Here is a 20,772-nt window from a genome sequence, read left to right on the forward strand (position 1 = left end):
TCTCTCAAGCACCCCCTACTGGGGACCTGGCCCGCAACCCAAGCATATAACCTGACTGGGAATCAAACTGGTGACATTTTCGTTCGCAGGCCAGTGCTCAATCCACTGAGCCACAACAGCCAGGACAGCATCAATTTCTTATAAAACCTATATGATTCTCCTTTACTCTGTCCCAGTAAATTGTAATTGGTAAAGTGAAACATTAAACTTTGAATTTTGCAGGTAGAACTGTTAGTATCAATAATTTATAAAAACAATTTTAAAAGCTAGACTTCTATCATAATGTTTTTTAAGTGCTAGAGTGTTTGAAACACCTTTGGAGGCAGAAAAATTCTTAGATCTCTAAACTATAAATGTATAAAGTAAACCACATCTAAATAAACTGAGCTGAAATTTGAGCTATTGATGCAGACACAAATTATTAGTTTGTGTCCAATAAGTTAATTGCCTACTAAAACAAACAAAATAATCAATACTCCTTACAGGAATATAACAAAATCCAGAGTTCTTCACAATTTCTAATTTTTTTTGACATATAAAGAAAAGCAGAGTGTGACCTAAACTCAATTCAAAAGACAATCAACAACAGATCAGTTTCAAAAAATTCACAGATGTTAGAATTAGCAAACAGGATTCTAATGTAGTTATTATAACTCTACTAAAGGATACAAAGGGAAATATGCTTGCAATGAACTGAAAAGAGAAAAAATTTCAGTAGAGAAATAGGAATCTATTTTTTAAAAAAATGCAAATCCTAGTGCTTAAAAATATAGTATCAGAAAATTTAAAAATATGTATACTTGGAGAGGTTAAGAGCAGAAAGAAAATAATAAGACTGAATTTAAAGACAGACTAATAAAAATGATCTAATCTGAAAGTCAGAGGATAAAAATATTAGGAGAAGAGGGTATTATCTCAGGAACCGGTTGTAAAATGTCAAAGGATCTTCCATAAACTGAAGTCCCAAAGGAGAACACAGAATGAGTAAGGAAAAGTATTTAAAGAAATAACGGTCAAAAGTCCCCAAATTTGATGAAAGACATAATTAACAGATTCAGAAAGCTCAACAAACACCAAGCAGAATGAAAATAGAGACTCCTATGTCTAGGTAGTCATAGCCAAATTGTTGAAAATCAAAGATACAGAGAAAAATCTTGAAAGCTGCTAAGAGGTAGGGGCGGGATGATTACACTGTAGACAGAGTAAGAACTTCAACTGACTTCTTATAAAAAACTATGTAGTCCAGAGCACAGTGCAACATCATTAAAAAACTGTCAATTCAATGTTCAATCTCAAGCCAAAACATCTTTGAAGAGAAAAGACAAAATAGAGATATTTTATGAGTAAATACTATGAAAAACTAATATAAGCCTCCGCAGCCTCAGCTGTGGGCCCACCTCTGCTGCCAGAACTGCGACTGCGTACCTAACCCTGGCCCCAGCGTTGGAGGGTGCCCAGCCGCATCCCCGATCCCAGAGGTGCACCACCAATCCAGTCGCCCTTTACCTTGTCCCGCCGCCGCTGCAGCGGCTTCACACTCTCACCCGAAACCCCAGGGATGGCACACGCTGAAACCCCGCGCCCCAGTACCAGTCCCACTCCAGCTGCAGAGGCCAAACACCAGTGCCCATGCCCACAGCACGGAGGGTGGAGCACGCGTGATCCCGCCGCGTGCTCACACCTGAGGCCCGAGAGACAGTGCATACCCAAACCCCCAGCCCGGCGGCTGCCTATCTTACTTACCTAAGCAGAGGAGGCCAAGCGCTCACAGCAGCAGCCCCAGGAACAACGTGCCCCAGAACCACGGTCCAGTGTCTGCCAGTCCCACCCTAGCACAGAAGGCCAAATGCTCACGCCAGCAGCCCCAGGGACTGTCCGCGGCTGAATCCGCACTGTAGTGGATACGGGTCCCACCCCAAAAGCAGAGGCTGAGAGCTCACACCTCCATCCTTGGGGACGGAGACAGAGTGCAAGTAACCCGGTGGCCCGGAGGCACCACGCGCCTAGCCCCACCAATCCCCGCTCAGCTTGCTGCAGCTGGGAAGACCAGCAGAACTGGTTTGGCTTGTTTAAAGCCAGCACAAGGCTTCCTTTTCTTTTTTTCCTTTCCTTTCTTTCTTTCTTTTTTTAATTCCTTCTTCCTTCCTTTCCTTTCTTTTTTAATTCCTTCTTCCTTCCTTTTTAAATTTTTTTATATTTTAATTCCTTCTTTCTTCCTTTTTAAATTTTTTATATTTTAATTCCTTCTTCCTTCCTTCCCTTTTTTCTTTTTCTTTTTGTTTTTATTCCCACAAGTGAGATGATAAAACTTGGAGCTGTGACAGAACCAGAGTTAGACCCAAAGAGGGATCATCCCAACAACTGAGACAGTGAGACAAATTTCACTTTGCTACTCCAGAGAACTTGCAAGTTTATTGTATACTTGTATTATTATTTTTACATCTTTTATTATTATTATCATTATTTTCTGTTTAGTCTTCTTTGCTTGGTTTCTTAAATTGCATTGTTTGACTGGTTTCCCTTGTTCTCTCTTCTGTAGTGTATTTTAAATTTTCTGTCTTTCATTTCACTTGTGTTCCAATAGCATACTACTCTAGGTCCTGTACTTCCTATTCTTGTTATTCAGCTCACATAGATTCTGTCATGACTGTTGCTCCATTACCATTGTAAATAATTGCAGTTCCATGCAATTATAAATACTACACAGCATCCCTCTCAAACCTCATTTCACTTCACTGTTTCCAGAACTTCAATACTGTTGTGGTCAACTCTATTCTCTCATACACTACACCTATTTTTTATCCTTTACTCTCACTTCACCTCATAATCTGACCTCCCACAAGCTCACTGCTTTCTAGATCCAACTCACAATCCTTCCCCCCTCGCCCCATAATAAGAGTCTTACCTCTTTTCCACCCTTTCTAAAAAGTGGCTACTTGGGTGAAATATCACAGTTAACACTACACACATCCAAAGGATTTCCTATCTCTTCTCTATGAGTTGGTAATTTAAATACCATAGAATACATTCCCATTGTATTGAACCATTTTGCCTCCCCCCTTCAACTGAATACAAACAAACAATGAAAAGACAAAGAAACAACCCACAAATGAAAGGAAAGGAAGAAGCCTCAGAAAGAATGCTAAATGAAATAGAGGCAAGTCAACTATCAGATACTGAGTTCAAAGCAATGATTGTCAGGAAGCTCAATGAGCTCACAGAAAATTACCAAAAACTACAGGGAAACTACAATGAACTCACTGCAAACTATATCAACAAGAAAAAAGAAACAGAAACTATCAACAAGGGTCAAGAGGAAATGAAGAACACAATTTCTGAATTGAAGAACACAGTAGAAAGAATCAAAAGCAGGCTACCTGAAGCAGAGGATCAGATCAGTGAGCTGAAGGACAAGGTAGAAAGAAACACCCAAAAAGAGCAAGACAAGGAAAAGAGACTCAGAAAGAATGAAGAGGGGTTAAGAGAAATGCAGGAAAACATGAAACATAATAATATCCATATAATAGGGATATCAGAAGGAGAAGAGCAAGGGATAGAAAATCTGTTTTAAAGAGTAATGATGGAAAACTTCCTTAATTTGATGAGAGAAAAAGTCACACAAATCTGGGAAATACATAGAGTCCCGATCAAAATGAAAGAGGCCCACTCCAAGACACATCATAACTAAAATGGCAAAATTTCAAGACAAAGAATCCTACAGGCAGCAAGGGAAAAACAGAAAGTAACATACACCCTGGCTGGCGTAGCTCAGTGGATTGAGCGCGGACTGGGAACCCAAGTGTCCCAGGTTCGATTCCCAGCCAGGGTACATGCCTGGGTTGCAGGCCATAACCCCCAGCAACTGCACATTGATGTTTCTCTCTCTCTCTGTCTATCTCCCTCCCTTCCCCTCTAAAAATAGACAAATAAAATCTTAAAAAAAAAAGAAAAAAGAAAAAAAAAGAAAGTAACATATAAGGGAGCCCCAATAAGACTAGCAGCTGACTTCTCAATGGAAACACTCCAAGCCAGAAAGGAATGGCAAGAAATATTCCAAGTAATGAAAACCAGAGGCCTGCAACCAAGACTACTTGATCCAGTAAGTCTCTCAATTAAAATAGAAGGCTAAATAAGAAGCTTCCCGGACAAAAGAAGCCTCAAAAAATATACCTCCTCCAAACCAGCTCTGCAAGACATGCTAAAGAGTCTGCTTTAAGAACAGGAAGAAAAACAGTGAGAGGGAGAGAGGAACATAGATATGAAAAAATGTCAATGAAGAAGAACCTATCAGTAATAACATTAAACGTAAAAGGATTAAACACCCCAATCAAAAGACATAGAATAGCAGAATGGATAAGAAAGCATGACCCACACATATGCTGCCTACAAGAGACCTGCCTCAGAACAAAAGAACACAGATTGAAAGTGAAGGGCTGGAAACAAATATTCCAAGCAAATGGACAGGAAAAAAAGCCAGTGTAGCCATAATCATATCAAACAAAATAGATTAAAAAAAAAGCCATTAAGAGAGACCCAGAAGGTCACTCCATAATACTCAAGGGAAGAATTCATCAAGAAGACATAAACATTGTAAATATATATGAACCCAACAAAGAAGCACTCAAATATATAAAGAAAATCTTGGAGGACTTAAGGATAGATATTGACAGCAACACAGTAGTAGTAGTAGTGGATTTTAACACCCCACTGTCAAAAACGAACAGATCTTCCAAAGAAAATATCAACAAAGATATTGTGGCATTGAACAATGCCCTAAATGAAATGGACTTAACTGATATATATGACAGAGCCTTTCATCCCAAAGAAACAAAATACACTTTCTTTTCATATGCACACAGAACATTTTCAAAGACAGACCACATGATAGGACACAAACGAACCTCAACAAATTCCAGAAAATTGAAATCATAACAAGCATTTTCTCCGACCACAAGGGACTGAAACCAGAAACTAATCTTAAGGAAAAAACTCAAAAGCACTCAAAATCATGGAGACAGAATAGCATGCTATTAAACAATGAATGGGTCAAGAATGAGATCGAGGAAGAAATCAAAAAGTGTCTGGAAACAAGCCCTGGCTGGCATAGCTCAGTGGATTGAGCGCGGGCTGCAAACCAAAGTGTCACAGGTTCGATTCCCAGTCAGGGTACATGCCTAAGTTGCAGGCCATGACCCCCAGCAACCGCACACTGATGTTTCTCTCTCTCTTTCTTCCCTCTCTAAAAATAAATAAATAAAATCTTTAAAAAAAAGTGTCTGGAAACAAATGAAAATGAACTCAACAACAAACCAAAACTTATGGGACACAGCCAAGGCAGTCCTGAAATTTCATAGCGATACAGGACTACCTAAAAAAGATAGAAACATTCCAAACAAACAACCTAACCCTACACCTACAAGAACTCAAGGAACAACAAAGACAGTCCAGAGCAAGTAGAAAGAAGGAAATAACCAAGATCAGAGCAGAATTAAATGACATAGAGTAAAAGCACAATTCTAAGGATCAATAAATCCAGGAGCTGGTTCTTTGAAAAGATAAGCAAAATCAACAAGCCTTTAAGCATATTCATCAAGAAAAAAAGAGAGAGGACCCAAATATGCACAATCAAAAATGAAAGAGAGATTACAACTGATACAACAGAAATACAAAGGATTGTGAAAATTACCACGAACAACTATATGCCAAGAAATTTGAAGACCTAGGTGAAATGGACAAATTTCTAGAAAAATATAATCTTCCAAAACTGAGCCCTGGCTGGCGTAGCTCAGTGGATTGAGCGCAGGCTGCAAACCAAAGTGTCGCAGGTTCAATTCCCAGTCAGGGTACATGCCTGGGTTACAGGCCATGACCCCCAGCAACCGCACATTGATGTTTCTCTCTCTCTCTTTCTACCTCCCTTCCCTCTCTAAAAATAAATAAATAAAATCTTTTAAAAAAAAACTGAATGAAGAAGCAGAAACCCTGAACAGACCAATTACAGCAGATCAAATTGAAGCAGTAATCAAAAAACTCCTGAGACACAAAAGCCCTGGAGCAGATGGTTTCAGAAGAGAATTTTACAAGCATTTAAGGAAGAGCTAACCCCTATCCTTCACAGATTATTCCAAAAAATTCAAGAAAATGGAAGACTCCCAAATTCTTTTTATGAAGACTTCGGGAGTCTTCCCAAACTCTTGAGAAGGCATCATCCTAATCCCCAAACCAGATAAAGACATAACAAAGAAATAAAACTTCAGGCCAATATCACTGATGAACATAAATGCTAAAATCCTCAACAAAAATATTGGCAAACCACATCCAGCAATATGTTAAAAAGATCATACACCATGATCAAGTGGGATTCATCCCAGGGATGCAAGAATGGTACAATATTCGCAAATCAAGAAATGTAACACATCACATAAACAAAAGCAAAGACAAAAATCACATGATCATATCCATACATGTGGAAAAAGCATTTGATAAGGTACAGCACCCATTTACAATAAAAACACTTAGGAAAGTGGGAATAGAGGGAGCATTCCTCAACATAATAAAGGTCATAGATGAGAGACTTATAGCCAACATCATACTCAACAGGCAAAAATTTAGAGCTTTCCCACTCCCACTAAGGTCAGGAACAAGACAAGGATGCCCACTTTCACTATTCCTATTCAACACAATATTGGAAGTCCTAGCCACAGCAATCAGACAAGAAAAAGAAATACAAGGCATCACAATTGGAAAGGAGGAAGCAAAACTGTCATTGTTTGCAGGCAACATGATAGTGTACATAGAAAATCCTACAGACTCCACCAAAAAGCTATTTAACCTAATAAGTAAATTAGGCAAATCAGCGGGATACAAAATCAACATTCAGACATCAAAGGCATTTTTGTACATCAACAATGAAATATCAGAAACAGAAATCAGGAAAAATTCCCATTTGATGTAGCAACAAGAAAAATAAAGTACCTAGGAATATACCTAACCAAGGAGGTAAAAGACCTGTACTCAGAAAACTACAAAACACTGAAGAAAGAAATTAAGGATGACACAAACAAATGGAACCATGTACCATGCTCATGGATTGGAACAATTAACATCATCGAAATGTCCATACTACCCAAAGCAATTTACAGATTCAATGTAATCCCTATTAAAGTGCTGATGACATATTTCACAGCTATAGAACAAACATTTCAGAAATTTATATGGAACTATAAATGACCCCCAAATAGCTGCAGCAATTTTGAGAAAGAAGAACAAAGTAGGAAAGATCACAGTATCTGACATCAAACTGTATTACAACACCACTGTAATCAAAACAGCCTGGTATTGGCATAAGAACAAACACATAGATCGATGGAACAGGATAGAGAGCCCAGAAATAAACCCATGTCTCTATGGTCAATTAATATTTGAAAGGGGGGAAGAAGCATAAAATGGAATAAAAGTAGCCTCTTCAACAAATGGTGTTGGGAGAACTGCACAGCTACATGCTAAAAAAAACACACAAAAAAAACAAAAAATGAAGTTTGATCACCAACTTATGCCATACACACAAAAAAATTCAAGGTGGAAAAAACACTTAAATATAAGTCGTGACATCATAAAAGTCCTAGAGGAGAACATAAGCAGGAAAATCTTAGACATTCCATGCAACCATATCCTCACGGATACGTCCCCTAAAGCAAGGGACATAAAAGAAAGAATAAAAAAGCTTCCACATGGCCAAAGAAAACAGCATTAAAATAAAAAGAGAACCAACTATATGGGAAGACATATTTGCTAATGATACCTTGGACAAGGGTTTGATCTCCAAAATATATAAAGAACTCACACAACTCCATTTCAGGAAGACACAAAACCCAATTAAAAAATGGGCAAAAGACTTGAACAGATACTTCTCCAAGGTGGACATACAAAGGGCCCAGAGACATATGAAAAGATGCTGAGCATCACTAGCCATCAGAGAGATGCAAATTAAAACCACAGTGAGATACCACTTCACACCAGTCATATTGGCCATCATAAATCAACAAACAACTGTTGGAAAGGTTGTGGAGAAAAAGGAACACTAGTGCACTATTGGTGGGAATGCAAACTGGTGAAGCCACTGTGGAGAACAGTAAGGAATTTCCTCAGAAAACTAAAAATGGAACTGCCTTTTGACCCAGAAATTCCAGTGCTGGGATTATATCCCAAGAACCCTGAAACACCAATCCAAAAGAACCTATACACTCCAATGTTCACAGCAGCACAATTTACAACAGCCAAGTGCTGGAAGCAACCTAAGTGCCCATCAGTAAATGAGTGGATCAAAAAACTATGGTACATTTACACAATGGAATACTATGTAGCAGAAAGAAAGAAGGAGCTCATACCCTTTGTGACAGCATGGATGGAACTGGAGAGCATTATGCTAAGTGAAATAAGCCAGGCAATGAGGGACAAATATCATATGATCTCACCTTCAACTGGAACATAATCAACAAAATAAAAAAGCAAGCAAAATATAACCAGAGACATTGAAATTAAGAACAATCTGACAGTAAACCAGAGGGGATAGTGAGGGGAAGGGTTTTCAGGTACTATAAGGGATACATGGACAAAACGGGGTGGAGGGAGGATGGAAGCAAGGGGGGGAGGTGGGTTTGGCTGGGGTGGCAGGGGGAGGAGTGGCGGGGAGAAAATGCAGACAGCTGTAATTGAACAACAATAAAATAATTATTTAAAAAAACAAAATATAATTTGTCACCAGGAAATCTGCACAAGTAAATATTAAAGGAATTCTTCAGATTCATTATCAGTTGGTACTTTTAGAAAGAAGTGATTGAGCACTGGAAACCTTAAATATATAGAACTTTTCTTTTAATTAGTTAAATTTATGAAATTCATATGACAATTTAAAGCAAAAACAGTAACACTTATGTGCAGTTTGTAATATTTGTAGGTATAACATATACAATACCCTTAGCAAAATGAACAGTTAAAGACAAATGGACCTTTAAGGTTTTGAGGATTCTATATTTTACATAGTGACAAAATATTAACTCTAAATAGACTGAAATAAGGACATATAATTTCTAGAGTATACACTTAATATATGTAAAGAAATAAAGCTAAAAATAAAATATATGGACATGATTTTTTTTCAAATATTCAAAAATCCATAAGAGGGCAGAGAAGGTGAAACCAAGAAACAAAAACCAGAGGGAAAATGGAAAACAATAAAATTGTTCACCCAAATCCAACAATCAAAGTTAATATTAATTGACTAAATAATCCCAATTTCAAGACAGAAACTGTCAAAATAGCTTTTAAAAAGTCTCAACTATATTCTATGTAAAGAAACACAGTTTTAGTAATAGAGATATGGAGAGTATAAGCTTATGAAAAGACACACCATACAAATGGCTTACGCAAACAAAGACTGGAGTGACTCTATAAATGGCAGGTAACATAGACAGACCTCAAGGAAAGAGCATTATCACCAGAGATAAAGAATGACATTTCATAATGTTAAAAGTAAGTCTCCAGAAAGGTCTAACAATCTCATTTGCCAAGATAGAACATATGCTGGGTCATAAACCCAAGTTTTTAAAAAGTAAGGATTTAAATCATACAGAGTTATGTAACAATATTTGAGAAGACCTGAAATGTTTTGAAAACTACACAACACTCTTCAAAGTAATAAATAGGTACAAGAAGAAATCACAAGAGAAATTAGAAAATATTTAAAAAGCAAATGATAATGAAAAAATATATATCAAATTTTGTGGAATGTAATAAAGCAGTGCTTAAAGGAAAGGTTAGAGCTTTAAACTTTTGTATTTGATATAAAGGTATAAAAATCAGTGACCTAATTTTCCAGTTTAAGAAGAAAAAGGACAAAATTAACTTAAAATACAAGGAAGGAAATAATAAAGAACACAAGTCTCTGTGAAACAGAAACAAACAAGAGAAAACTAATGAAGCCAAGTTTGAGTAACAGTTCTTTGTACCAACTTGCCCAGTTCAAAAGCATTCTGATTGATGTCTTCTAAAATTAGCTGCTGCCAACAATCAATACTTTATGAAATACTGCATTAATTATAAAAATATGCTTGCCATTTCATTGAATAAAAAATTACTAGAGCATTTCAGAAAAAGTTAGAGCAACCTCCTGAGGTATTATGTCCACAGTGACTGACTCCTTTGGGGATCCAATCAAGGGTCTCTAGAGGCTATTTCTCTTTTTGTTTCCTCTCCACTGTTTTTTTTTTTTTATGGGCTATGTTTTGCTATCTTCTGGGGCTCTTGATCAAACATTTATTTTTCTTGATTCAGGTTCAATTTTATATAATGCTTTCATGTGCTCACACAACTTAATTTCCTAAAGTACTGGAAAACGGAGTCTATGGGAGGCGTTCCGCACAAGAATGTGTGCATGGGATTTGTATTTTCCTGAGGCTGTTGCCATAGTTTTTTGGCAGCACACTATGTATACTGAACTAATTAAAGATTCAAAACACACTGTTAAGCAATTCTGAACCACATTCTGAAGGTTAATTTAAAAGAAATAATGAGAAAAAGCAAAGAAAAGTCTATACCATAGAGAGTTTTGTGGTAAGAGTCAAGAATCACAAAATGTTTTTTATTAGTTTTAATTACTTTGCTCCCCTATCCAGAAGATATAAACAACATGTTAGATTTAATGCCAACTTATATAGAATGCACAAGTCAGATCTAACTCTCAATAAGATTTGATTAGTAAGGAGGAGGGCAAGAACCCACGGAACTCTAGTTTTCATTACCCCAAATAAGAAATGATGGATAAAAATCTCAAGTCAGGATTCCACATACTACAAAACATCAAAAACCACGTACAAATAAGTGCAATCTTTTCAACTAAAGATTGTGAACTAAAATTAAGAGCACATAGGTCAACAATCTACTTTGAATAACTAGTCTCTTTTTGGCTTATCAAACAAATTGTATAAGCAGTTGTAATTGTTCTTATAATTGTTAAGAGGCCAGTGTCCTGAATGAAAACCAAAATAACTGTTAGAGACACTGAGTCCCCAAACAAGGGGAGAGCCAGAATCTGGGAGATAAACCAATGCCAAACCCTGCTTTCACCCTGAGAATGTGTGCATAATCCAGAGACCTTGAGCTTCCACTTTGATGACAGCACAAGGCACCAGGAAAGGAGATGAAGTTTTAGGGCTTGGCCAAAATGGAAAAATCTGATATTGGGTTGGCCAAAAAATCCATTTTTTTTCTGTAAAATAAAGACACATTTTTCACTTTCACCAATAACTTCATTGATTTGGATATTTTGAGTATGTTGACTATCTTCCATGTCGTATAACATTGATTGTTCTCAGTTCAAGTCTCCATTTGATCACTATCAACTTCAACTGGTCCACCTAACTGTAGAGCATAATCCAGGGAGAAATCTCTAGCACAAAACTTTGCAAACCACTTTAGCATGTTTGATCAGTCACAGCACCTTCTCCATATTCTGCACAAATCCTTTCCTGTGTTTCAGTTGTGTTTGTACCTTTCTTGAAATAATAAAGCATAATATGCCAAAAATGTTGCAAATTTTCTTCCATCTTCAATATTAAAATGGCTACACCAAAATTTACCAATTGTGATAAGTTTTTTTTAAATGCACACTGATATGACAGCTGTCACGATACAGTCTAACAAAATTGTTTCCAGTGAAGTTCAACACAACTAAGTGCTACTAGAGTCACTGTATGGACAAAAACAAACAAACTTTTCGACCGACCCAATAGAAGACTCTGCACAGACCTGTAACCCAAAGAGCTCAGTATAATGGGAGAGTGTAGAGAGGACAGCTAGTTTAACTAGGAAGACTGTACAGACATTTGGAAATTTTAAAACACACTTCTAAATAACAGATCAAAGCAATGATAATCAAAATTAAAATATACCTAAAACTAAACAATAAACATAATAGATATCATGTTTTGTGGCCACTGTCACCATACTTATGCAATACTTTTCTAGAGGTCAGTGTAGCAAGACACAGAAAAGCAATGAAAGGTATGAGAATTAGAAGGAAAGAATCAAAACTGCCCTATGTGAATAAATGACTATGTACACAGAAAATCCAAAGGAACCTACAGGTAAATTATTAGAACCAATATGATGGTTTAAGAAGATAACTACATGTAAAATAAATACATAAAACACAAATAGCAACAGTTAGGAAACTATAATTTTTAAAGCTATAGCTTATAATTGAACTGAAATAGCTAGAAGTAAATCCCATATACATGGATTTTCAGGTCTTTTGTAAACATATTACAAACCCAAGCTGAAAGACATAGCACAGTAGAATTACTAGGTACATGGAGAGCTATACATGTTAGTAAAGATATTACCTTCAAATTGATCTACAAATTCATTATAATGCAAATTAAAATCCCAATAGGATTTTCTTTCATAATTAGACAAATATTCTAAAATTCATATGTAACAGCAAGTGGCCAAAAATTCTTATGTAAGAACAAAGAGCCACAGATACTCTCGAGAAAAATAAGTGAAGGGGTGGGTCACCCTACCAGACATATGGTACCGGCACAATGAGAAAATTCACCAACAGAACCAAATCAAACTCACACATATGTGGGAACTTAACTAATGACAGAAAGCACATTAAAAACAAGTCAGGGGAAAAGATAAATTGTTCAATAGATAGTGCTAGAACATTTGGAAATACATATGGGGGAAAAATAAGAAATGAGATACCTACTTCATATCTAACGCCAAAATCAATTTCAAGTGGATAAAAGTCTTAAGTGAGAAAGGCAAAAGTTTTAGAAGGTAGGAGTTCTCTACCTTCTCTACCTTCTTTATATCTTTGGAGTACAAAAGAATTTCCTTAACAAAACATAAAAAGCAGAAAACAAAAGGAAAAGGCTGATTTTAAAAACTATGAAAATTAAATATGTATTCTTTTAAAAGGTATCATAAGTAAAGTGAAAAGAAAAGCACAAATTGGGAGAATATATTTATCAAACAGATCTACAAGGGAATCTTATACGATAACCACTGGCCGGCCATGTGTGGCTGAAAATTAAATAAAAAATTGAATTTCTCAGTAGCTCTACCCACATGTCGGCTGCTCAGAAGCCACATGTGGCTAGTGGCTGCTCAGTTAGCACCGATATGGAACTAATCATCTCAGAAAATTCTCTTGGACAGCGCTGATGTAGAATATGTATGGAATTTTTAAACTCTAAAATAAACAAGCAACCCAATTTAAAAAATGGACAAAAGACATTAGTAGACATTTGACAGGAGAAGAAATACATAAAAATGTATCATAAATATGCAAAAAGTCATTCCAACCTCATTAGTAATCAGAGTAAAACAAATGAAACTCATTAGACACCATTTCAAACACTCCAAATTGATAAAAGATTCAAAATCAGTAATACCAAGTACTGAAGAGGATACGGAGCAGCACGTTTTTAATACCCTGTCTGCGGGAAGGTAACCAGTGACAGCCACTGCGGGTTTGGCAGCATCCAGCCATCCTGCTCCGGAAGGGGTTCTCCATCTGAGCTAAAGCCCTTCTCCCCACCCAGGGCATTTGGAAACTGTGCAGATACACCCACCACCACCACTACCACCACTTAACTGGCAGAGGCCAGGGATAAAAATGTCCTTTCAATTAAAATAATTACTCCACTTAAACTATGCACCAGAAAATAGGAACAAAAATTGTAAAAAATTAAAACACTAAAATAGCCAGATATCATCAATAAAAAATGTATACATACACTGCATTTAATTAAATAGCATGTAGAATTGAAAACAAATACACCTTACAGATCTCAGCCTAGGTGATTCTAAGGAAGATAACGCTGAGTGAGAAAGTAAGATACATGAATATAAACAATATAGTTCAAATTTATATAAGGATATAAGGAATAAAAATAGTCAAACTGTATAATTATTTTCAAGAAGGAGGGAGAAACCCTCTGGGAGGGTCACACAGGCTTTTCTACTCGCGGTCATGCCGTATTTCTTTAGCCGGGTAGCAGCAGGTTGAGATATTCATCTTAATTTCTTTACTGTCTGTGCATATGTTTTATATACTCTTCACATGTTTAAAAAAACCTTAAAATTTAAAAAAAGCCAGCTTAATTACATAGTAGCTAGGACCCCTTGACCTTTCTACATTAAAAACAGTAACTCCATGGACCTTACAGAGTTATTCTGAAATTCAAAGGAGATAAAAGATGTGCGAGTATGAGTGACTGCGATGGGGGACCTATTCACACAATAATGACCATAAGAGATAAACATTTCCCTAAAGATTTCATCACAGGTACTAACCAGCATCTCAGGGTCCAGAGTTCCTGGGTAGTTATTAATCAAGTCAAGCAAGATATTAGGGGTTTCTGTTTCCCCACTACAAAATATGGATAACTCCTGCCCAATTGAACCCACAGGAGTATCACAGTGAAGTGATAGCAAAGTGCTCAGTACATATGCAAATATAAGCTTTTATTATTGGTAATTGTTTCAGTGACCACAGAACTGAAAGGAAATGAAAGTCATGTCAAAGAAGAAGAAATTTTTTGGACCTCAGGATTTTCTTTCTATTTTTCTTCCTTCTAATTTCATTTTGTATTGGTTTCAGGTGTACAGATTGGTGGTTAGATAATTATATATTGATACTTTACATAGTATCCCCTTCGATATATCCAGTAGGCCCCATACACAGTTATCACAACATTATTAACTACATTCCCTATGTTTTACTTACATCTCTGTTGACTATTTTGTAACTACCAATTTCTATTTCTTAATCCCTTCACCTCTTGCGCCCATCCCTTCTGATAACCACCAGTTCCTCTCTGTGTCTATGAGTAGCCCCTGAGTACTTTTAAATTTAGGCTAAATGATAATGATAATGACATAATTATCTCCAAGTACTGGATGCAAAAGAGGCATAAGTTCTGTGTGTTCAGGGCTCTTTCAGAGGACGCTCTGGACAGACTGGAGACAGAAGTACACTCGGGGTCAGTATCAGAGAGAACTCTTTGGGTGTTCAGAGAGAGGAGAGATAGAACTGAGTATGTGGGTAATTCTCCTTCATTTGAATTATTCAGACAAAAACAAGAGTTAGAAGAGACTTCTATTTTGGATGAAAACACAAATTGTTAAAATAAATTCTATTAAAATAAAAATACAGATACCTCTGTGCCAAACTTATTTTGAAAACTAGCTTACTTACTAGTCCTGAGGCTACAGGTAACTTGTCTTTTGGAGTTTCAGTTTCCTCATCTGTAATAAGGATAATATCTTTCCTACAAAGTTATTCAGGAAAATCAATGTGATAATAAATTGAAATTGCCTAGCACCAGTGTCCCATAAGTGCTCAATCAGCTGCTATCATTTAAAAAAATCATCACTGAACACTTCCAAATTTGTTCACAGGTAAGTAAAGCAATGGCATCAGTACAAGAAAACAAAACCGCTTGCACACTTGAAAACAGCTGAAGGAAGACCTTGTATCTGTTACTTAAGAGAAAGTAGCAAAACTGATATCCCTGGATCAGTTTCTCTAACAATGTTATCAAGTAGCTGTTGGTCTCCCCAAAAGTTTCCTTAAACATGTTTTGTGCTGAAACCCTCCCCCTGCAAAACCCTTTTATATTTCATGATCCTGAAGTGCTTTTCAGTTTGCTGGAATAAAAATAACACAGGAATTCTGAAGATAGCAAGTCATTTCATATTCCTTATAATTTCAGGTCATTCATTTTTTTAAATATCTAAAGCTAAGGATATATATATATATATATATATATGGCTGCTTACATCCTATAAATTTAATCTGAAAAAAAAACAATAAAAATATTTTAATGTCTATAAACAGGAAATGCTGAACTTCAAGACTAAACTTCAGGAATTCATTGTAAATAACTATAACTATCCTATATATAACTTCAGTCTAATGACACTTGCAAAGCTTTTACCTCTTGTATGCACTTCCAAAGTTCAGATCAAGTCAAGCTGTTTTCCATGAATAAAACAAAGGCAGCATCTCAGAGAGTTTAAATTGTTATGTGTTTTCCTATAGTGATCTCTTTACTCTGTGGAAGTACTCTGCTACACTCTGGTTTTTAGCCTGGTGCTGTTTATTACTTAAATTTCCAACCCAGCATCAAATTACCAGTTGATGGTCACATCGTGTAATGAAGTGGGTGGATTAGCTGAAATTAAAACCCAGAATACTCTTTACCACCCTTCTTTTCAAGTGCAGATCAATTATTTATGACCAAGTTCGCTAACACTATGTTTTAATTTGGGAAGCAGTCCATTTAAAGCCAGCTATAAATAAAGCGAATAGAATCTGTCCTCAGAACTTTTTGACCTTACAGAGCATTGAAAGAAGATGGAAGGAAAGAAGCAAAGGAAGAATACAAGAAGAGGAAAGAGAAATGAAAAAACAAACAAACAAAAACAAAAGAAGCCAGTATTTACTGAGCTGCTGCTGTGGCCAAGCCTTCCACATAAGGATTTCATTTACGCTCAATGTGACATTCCTTTATTTAATTCTCAGAATCTCATAGGGCAGATATTCTATTCCTCTTATGTGAGACTGGGAACCTGCAGGTCAGAAAGGCTCAGCTGCTCACTGGGGGTCACGAAATAAGTAGACAAACCAGAGTCTGGCCTGCGTTTGTCTGATTCCAAACCTGGGCACTTTCTCCTATCTCAGATGAAATAATTTCCTAATATTTTAAAAAATGAGTCATTTAGGAATTTCCAAAGCAACAAAAGGGAATTCAATAATGTTTCCACAGTAACATATAACAGGAAACCATCCATATGACTATTATTTCAACTGCCTGCAAGAACCTGAAGTGAGAGGCTGTCACCATTATGTTTAGGATGTCTATGAATTCACACTCAGAGGACAGGAAACCCCACATGGAGATGGTGTGGAAAGAGGAAAAAAGCCACATCCAAAAGCCAAGACAGAATGCGAAGCACTAAATAGCTTCTTACCTGCTGCACTTCACTTTCTCCATTTGAGATTTTCTCAGTGTAAACAAAGGAGTTGAATATTCGCTGCAACAAAAAGAAAATGAACACGCATTAGATTTTCTAAATAACACAGCCAATTTCTACACTAGTGTGTGTATGAATAATTTGTTTACACCATAAACACAGTCAAGCACAAAAAATTTAACTGAAATAGTTATTTTTCACAGAAATATCAGCCAAAGTCAATCACACTTAACATAAGCAATACCCAGGCTCCTCTGTAGTGAAATAAACCAGATGTTATACTATATTTTTCATTTTCAAAAATACATTTAATTATAGATTTCCGGAGCCCATGCCATTTTATCCGACCAGTATAATCTGACAAAGTTGTGTTTCTCATTTAAATCTTGAACTCCCTCAATGCTGTAATTGTTTACAGACACTAACATCCAATGTAATAAAGCCCTTTCAAAAACATTCTTTCCATAGTCTCTCATGTCCCTGTCCAACCAGTACCTACCCAACATTATCCATCACCTTCGCTATCTAAGTACCCCCTCGGAAGAGTAACAGAATAGGGCTTGCCAACTATGCGCGGCCTTAAGAGAAGATCCAGTGCTCACACACCAGGAAATATGGCCGCCGTGCCAAGACATTAGTCCACACCGTGACACACAAGCACGCATTCTTCCACTAGTGGGTCCTCACTCCTCCATCCATTGCCTGAATTTAAAACATCTCTGTAGACTTAGGATTTTATCAAAACCTGTCATTACTAAGCAATCACAAGAGATTAACATGCAACAACAACAACAAAATGAGAATCCAAGATATGTATCTGGTAGAGACACCAAAAAAAAAAAAAAAAAAAAGGAGCAGCAGCCTCATCATTTATCCTAAAACTTTAAAGATATCTCTGGAACTCTCCAGGTGAGTAAGGAGTCAGACCTGGAGACGTCAGCCAAAATTTCCCCTTTGCCTTTCTATCTTCCTGCCAAGGGTTTGTCAGCATCTGGGACAGCTTCCCAGACAGCCTAACACACCTGCATGGTTGTGATGAGGAAGACAAGTGCCAAGTTCACCAAGTATGGTGCAAATGGAGGAAGATCAAGGTACTAGGGGATAGTGTTGGGGAGGTGGGAAGCAAATAACCTTGGAAAGAATTGAAATTTAATAGGATGGAACTGTAGTCCAGAAAATTCTAATTATGAATTATCACTTTCTAATGCTCTACTCATTCACTGAACAGATATTTATTTTCTCTCTCTTTCCTAAAAATGACTCTGATAGGAAAGGTACAAACTTTTAGTAGTGGTGATAATAACAGTGATATTGGCTACTATTTACTGAATGCTGATGATGGGGCAGGCACTAGTCGAAGCATGTTATACCTATTTACTTACAAGTTTCATAAAAACAAGTTTCATAAAACATGTTTGTGACAGGCATTGTCACTATCTATTATAGAGATGAAGAAACTGATGCATATTCATTGAGTGCCTAATGTAATACATACATTGTGCTTTGCAAGCAAACTATTTAATCTTCATAAGAAAATGACTGCAGCTCCACAAATGAAAAAATAAGACCCTAGAAAGTTAAATAATTTACCCAAAGTCACTTGGCAGGGCTAAAATTGGAACCCAGGCAGTGTGACTCCACAGATGGTGCTCCTGACTCTCTTGTCTCATAAGAATTTGCTACCTGCCCATATAAAAAGCACTCCAGTCAGGAGCTAATACCCAAACATAAAGCACACCAACAATCCCATCTGTGGATTCCCAAATTCAACAGATACTGAAAATCAAAAGCTTTGCGTGACACATTTGTTAGTAAAATATGACATGACCTGACCTTATTTAGCAGAAAATCCTAACTTCAATGGATGTGTATTTATAGTCTTCATTAAACCATTTAGTGTGAGCATTCATTCACTTTGATGCAGACGTATTAATGTATTTGATTATAGGGTTCTGCTCCAGATCTTACTGGGGGTGTTTTATCATTAAGAGGAGCTGTGAATCCTAAAACAAATCTTATTTCAGGAAAGGGATTATGAACCTGTATATTTCCATCCCCACAGCTCTAAGTTCCCAGTTTTCTGGGAAAGACCTAGTAACACTTTTAGAGGCTGGGTCAATATCACTGCCATGCACATTCCCAGACCACATTCTATATTTTTATAGAATTTGATTTTTAAAACCTGCTCAATACCAAGAAAACACTTTTATTAAAAATTAACCTAATTCCTGTAGCATCTTCAGGTTGTATTGAACGTGGTTAATTCCTGATTTCATTTCTGGGGTGATGTTCTGATGTTAAAAGAATGATGAATTTCTCAGCAGTTAATAAGGAATATATGGGGGAGTAGTGTTTGTGCAGCCGCTCCAGTCACCGTTCACTCATTTACTACCCTAACAATGATAAATAATGATCACTAAAATTCTTATGTAGGCCTTTTTATGGCTTGTAAGCATTTCTATATTCTCTACCCCTAATAAATGTGGGTAGGTAAAAGAAACATTTAAAGCAAGAAAGAAGTTCTAGACATGGGCAGCAGTGCCCCTGACTGCCTAGTTTAGGCAGCCCTGTAACTCCTCCTCCAGAAGTGAAAGATGACCTGTAACAGTTCAGAGCTCTCACCAAAGCAAAAATTTTTGCCCATCTCCTTTCCCCTGTGGGAAGGGGTGTTAGTGAGCAACCAGAAGAATCTAGACAAGTAACGCATAACTAAACAGGTCAGCCAGAGGCATCTGGTGCAAGGTTAAAAGTTCAGGCTCATGTGTGTGCACAAGTTCTCGAGGTACAGTGGGGGTTTCCTTTACACTCTCGGGCAGCGATTTTCAGCTGAGGTGTAGCAAGAATGTTTAAAACCTTCGGTGCCTGACTATTTAGTCAGGGGCACTGACCTCTTTCCCCTTAGACTGTCAAAGAAATAAATGACAATAGCTTACACAATAGCCATCTGGGATGACGGAATCAAAATTATACCTATTTTTTTGTCAGATTGGCAAAATGTTCAATACATATATTTTTGGTGTGCCACAGAGAGTAATCACTTCATGTGCTATTAGAGGAAAAAGGTAGAAAATCGCTGCTCTGGGTCAATGGGTGGTGCTCATCTTTCTTAAAACACAGGGTCTGCTAAGCCCAGCTCTCAAAGGTTTAGGTTTAGCACTTTCAGTTTATAGTGCCACATAAATGGTCACATTTGATCCCCACAGCAACCCCAGGTGGTAGGAAGGGGCCAGGGATCTGAAACCAATTTTACAGATTTAAAAACTAAGGCTCAAAAGTTAGAAAATGTATCACAGGTAAAAAATTCAAGTGCTGAGCTCTGAACCTATGTCTGGAGTTAAAAACAGGCATTGCTTTTAGCGAAACTATTAAGTTTATTCAACTCACCTTTTTGTTCCAGATTATCTAGGAACCCTAATGCCTATATGTAGGCAAAAAAAAAAAAAATAAGGATTTGGGTTTTTTCTTTCCATTTCATTTTAAGCAAGATATAAATGTGCTGTTATAATCTTATACATATGACCAATGTCAGGAGTAATTAACAATTCCAGACAAAGGTTTTATTTTTTTAATGACTTTCTATTGTTATTTGAAACTGTGAAAGGAATAGAATACAGGCTTTGAGGAGCTTTTGTTTTTATTTTGAGCCAAGAATTCCAAATGATATACCTAGCTGACATTTTGTTGACCTCAGGGTAAAGAGTTTCTTGCTTACTAGAGGACTTG

General features: G+C 36.8%; 1 protein-coding gene across 3 annotated transcripts in view; it reads right to left on the bottom strand.

The window, feature by feature from the left end:
* Positions 1-20,772, bottom strand: part of CACHD1 (cache domain containing 1) — a 207,095-nt gene that overhangs the window by 115,922 nt on the left and 70,401 nt on the right. For all 3 annotated transcript variants that reach the window (XM_045835536.1, XM_045835535.1, XM_045835534.1), the window contains exon 2: positions 17,047-17,109. In XM_045835536.1, coding sequence (XP_045691492.1) covers positions 17,047-17,109 — 63 coding nt within the window. The remainder of the gene's footprint in view (positions 1-17,046; positions 17,110-20,772) is intronic.

Source organism: Phyllostomus hastatus, unplaced genomic scaffold (assembly GCF_019186645.2).
Source record: "Phyllostomus hastatus isolate PE091 unplaced genomic scaffold, TTU_PhHast_1.1 phas_contig_209, whole genome shotgun sequence".
Classification (NCBI taxonomy): Eukaryota; Metazoa; Chordata; class Mammalia; order Chiroptera; family Phyllostomidae; genus Phyllostomus; species Phyllostomus hastatus.